This window comes from Aplidium turbinatum, chromosome 1 (assembly GCF_918807975.1).
Source record: "Aplidium turbinatum chromosome 1, kaAplTurb1.1, whole genome shotgun sequence".
NCBI classification, from domain to species: domain Eukaryota; kingdom Metazoa; phylum Chordata; class Ascidiacea; order Aplousobranchia; family Polyclinidae; genus Aplidium; species Aplidium turbinatum.
The window spans coordinates 28,345,541-28,348,260 of record NC_137472.1 but is presented as its reverse complement, the minus strand read 5'-3'; the positions used below and the strand labels follow the sequence as shown (position 1 = coordinate 28,348,260).

The 2,720-nt window shown below is 35.3% G+C and overlaps 1 protein-coding gene across 1 annotated transcript; it reads right to left on the bottom strand.

Annotated features, from left to right (window-relative positions):
• Positions 1-207: 207 nt before the first annotated feature.
• Positions 208-2,298, bottom strand: LOC145764411 (uncharacterized). Its single transcript, XM_082576030.1, has one exon. The coding sequence runs from the start codon at positions 2,296-2,298 to the stop codon at positions 208-210; it is 2,091 nt and encodes a 696-aa protein (XP_082432156.1).
• Positions 2,299-2,720: the final 422 nt, after the last annotated feature.

Below are 2,720 nucleotides of genomic sequence, written 5' to 3'. Positions count from 1 at the left end.
CAAATTAGATTCTATTCTGTGATTGTTTTGTACAATTTGTCAATAAAATATGATTGAAACTGCACTGTCTTGTTTCTTTTGTCAGTCAGCACATAAGTTTTATTAAACAACAAGATTTCCAGTAAAAAAAACACAGCAAAAAAAAAACTTAAAACACAGTAAAAAAAAATAAGTCGTAAAGCACGTACACAAAGAAACATACACAGATTATATAGATAACGGTAAAGTAGTGACATCATCACAACAAACGACACGTTTCGCATAAAAATACGCCAATCCTTTTTTAGTTTGATGATACGTGTAAATTTTGTTGTCTCTGACACGAAAGGAAACATTAACCCCTTGGCCACTTTCATGTGAACTCAATACATTTAGATAGGAATTTTTGTCAAACTTGTTTTTTGTAGTACTCAAACCTTTAGAGACTTGCTTGTCCACAGCACCAAAGCAATAATATGTTTTAGAACACAATCCCACAAAACCTGTACCGGCCCATTCTTCCTTAAACAAACCAGGAGTACGCTTATCAAATTTTTGTTGGGCAATACAACATTCCTGGGGAACAAATTCACTGCCATTACACTTCAATGAAACGAAATCTGCTCGATGTACAGGACAGGCAATAGATGGAAACCAAAGATGATAACAACTAAAAAACTCAAAACGCTTTTCGGGCTTCACGACTTGTTCCAATGATGAAGCAGATAAAGCGAAATACAACGAGTCAGTGTCCATTTCGAGACACTGAAAATCACTCCGATCAACAAATTTATCTAAGAAGTCGTAATAAAACTCTAGCATTCTGAGTTTGGCATAACCGTAGACAAAAAATCCAATTTGGAGGGGGAGGTCAAACTTGATGGATTTTTTAAAACTTTCTACTTCAAACAGATTTTCATGGACAGGGTTCAAATGGTGAAAAAAGGGTTTATTAATTTCTTTTGCCACTGTGTCACTATCACAAAACTTAATTTTCTTATGTTTTTGTTTGTTGGTGATTGTTTTACCATAAGCCGAGTTTCCCCACAATTTAAATGTATCAGCCAAGATTTTCTTGTCAGGATTAGAATCACCTCTTCGCCTTGCATCGGATACCTGGTCTGCAAATTTTTGAAAGTATTTGTTTGGTTGGAATTGAATGACTTCGTAGATTTTTTTAACAACAAGGCCGTGTTCTAAATACCATTTTACCAAGGGTGTGATCAATAAAATTTTCGAACCAAAATAACTTGAAATGAGCATGCGTCTTGGCTTGGATAAAATTTGATTTTTTTCTGCAAACTCCTGCATGTATTCGCCTATGTCTTCTCTAGAAACTTCAACGTTTTTAAAAATTGGGCAAAATTCAGAAAAATGTTTTTTTAGATTGTCAGGAGTCTCAATATCACATAAAACAAGACCGAATAATGTCCCATCTAAAATGGAAGAAAGAAATGTGTCCTGAGTCATATTGTACATCGGTTTAAGCACATTCAGAGTTTTCAAAAATTGTTTCACACTGCACACTTTTTTTTGCTCAAGCCACTCACATTCATAGATTTGCACCACACGATAACCTAGATCCTGCAAATATTTACAATTTTTTTCTGTATTTTCCCTGTGTTGTTCCATCGAAAGTCCATTACAAGAGTTTGTGTTCTTCAATAACCCAGTAGAACGATCGATGTTAAGCCGACACGAGTGTCCATGCCAAAAGCATCCTTGGAATTGGTACTCGGTTTGAGATTCTTTACAGAATCCATCCACAAAGAGTTTTCCAACTTTGATTTCCCCACCATTAAAATCATGCTGAATATGGCAACCTTCTTGAAAAGAAACAAATTCCAACCATTCCATGGCAAGGTAGCCGTACTTGTGAGAACAAATGGGTTTGAAATTCTCAACCTCCTTATAGCGGATGAATCGACCTGTTGGAGCTGGTTGAGCAATCGATCCCAAGTAAAGCGCGTTCGCATCCAGACCAAGAACACTTTGACATAATTTAGCATTGTCACCGAATTCATGCTCTCGAAGTCGCGTGACACCTTTCTCGTGGTGGCGATGAAAAATAATAGAAGGGCCACCAACAATATTACTCTTTAACAGTTCATGGAGATCCTTGTTCTTTTCGTCTATTAATGAAAAATTCACACCACGCTCGAGAGTAGAAAATAGATACTTTAGAGTTAACCCAGGAACAGAAAGTCCATCTTTAAAGAGATCTAAAGATTTTGATTTGTAAAATTGAAAGCACTTTTCAATGGCAATTAAAAACGGAACAACATCTAAATTATTATAATACACTAAAAAATCTTTCATCGTTTTCATTCCTTTTTCTTTCCAAGTTTTTTGACATAGTGAATAGTCTTCATCCGATATATTACAACCTTTCAGGTGACTGTAAAAACATTCGTGCTCTGGAAGAAACGTCTGATTTAATTGTGACAAGTCTGTTAATCACTCGTAGGGAAAAAAAAACTTGGTTTGCTCCACTCCATAAGCTTTAATAAATTTATCATAAGAAAATCCAGGCGCAATATAATTCATGATGTCAAGAAATTTAAAATTTTCAGTTTTGATACACATGTAATTATTGTTTCGCTTCACGACAAACTCAATGTCTTTCTGGATCTGGCTAAAAAATTCTCTCTTCACCAAATTCAAATCGTAGCGACCACTATTGAACCCAATAACTGGCATTTCTTTCAAGTACGAGTGAAAACGTGATGTTAATTCTTTGA

Excerpts from the sequence above, each read along its gene's own strand:
- LOC145764411 (XM_082576030.1), bottom strand. The coding sequence starts at position 2,298 with ATGAAAGATTTTTTAGTGTATTATAATAATTTAGATGTTGTTCCGTTT.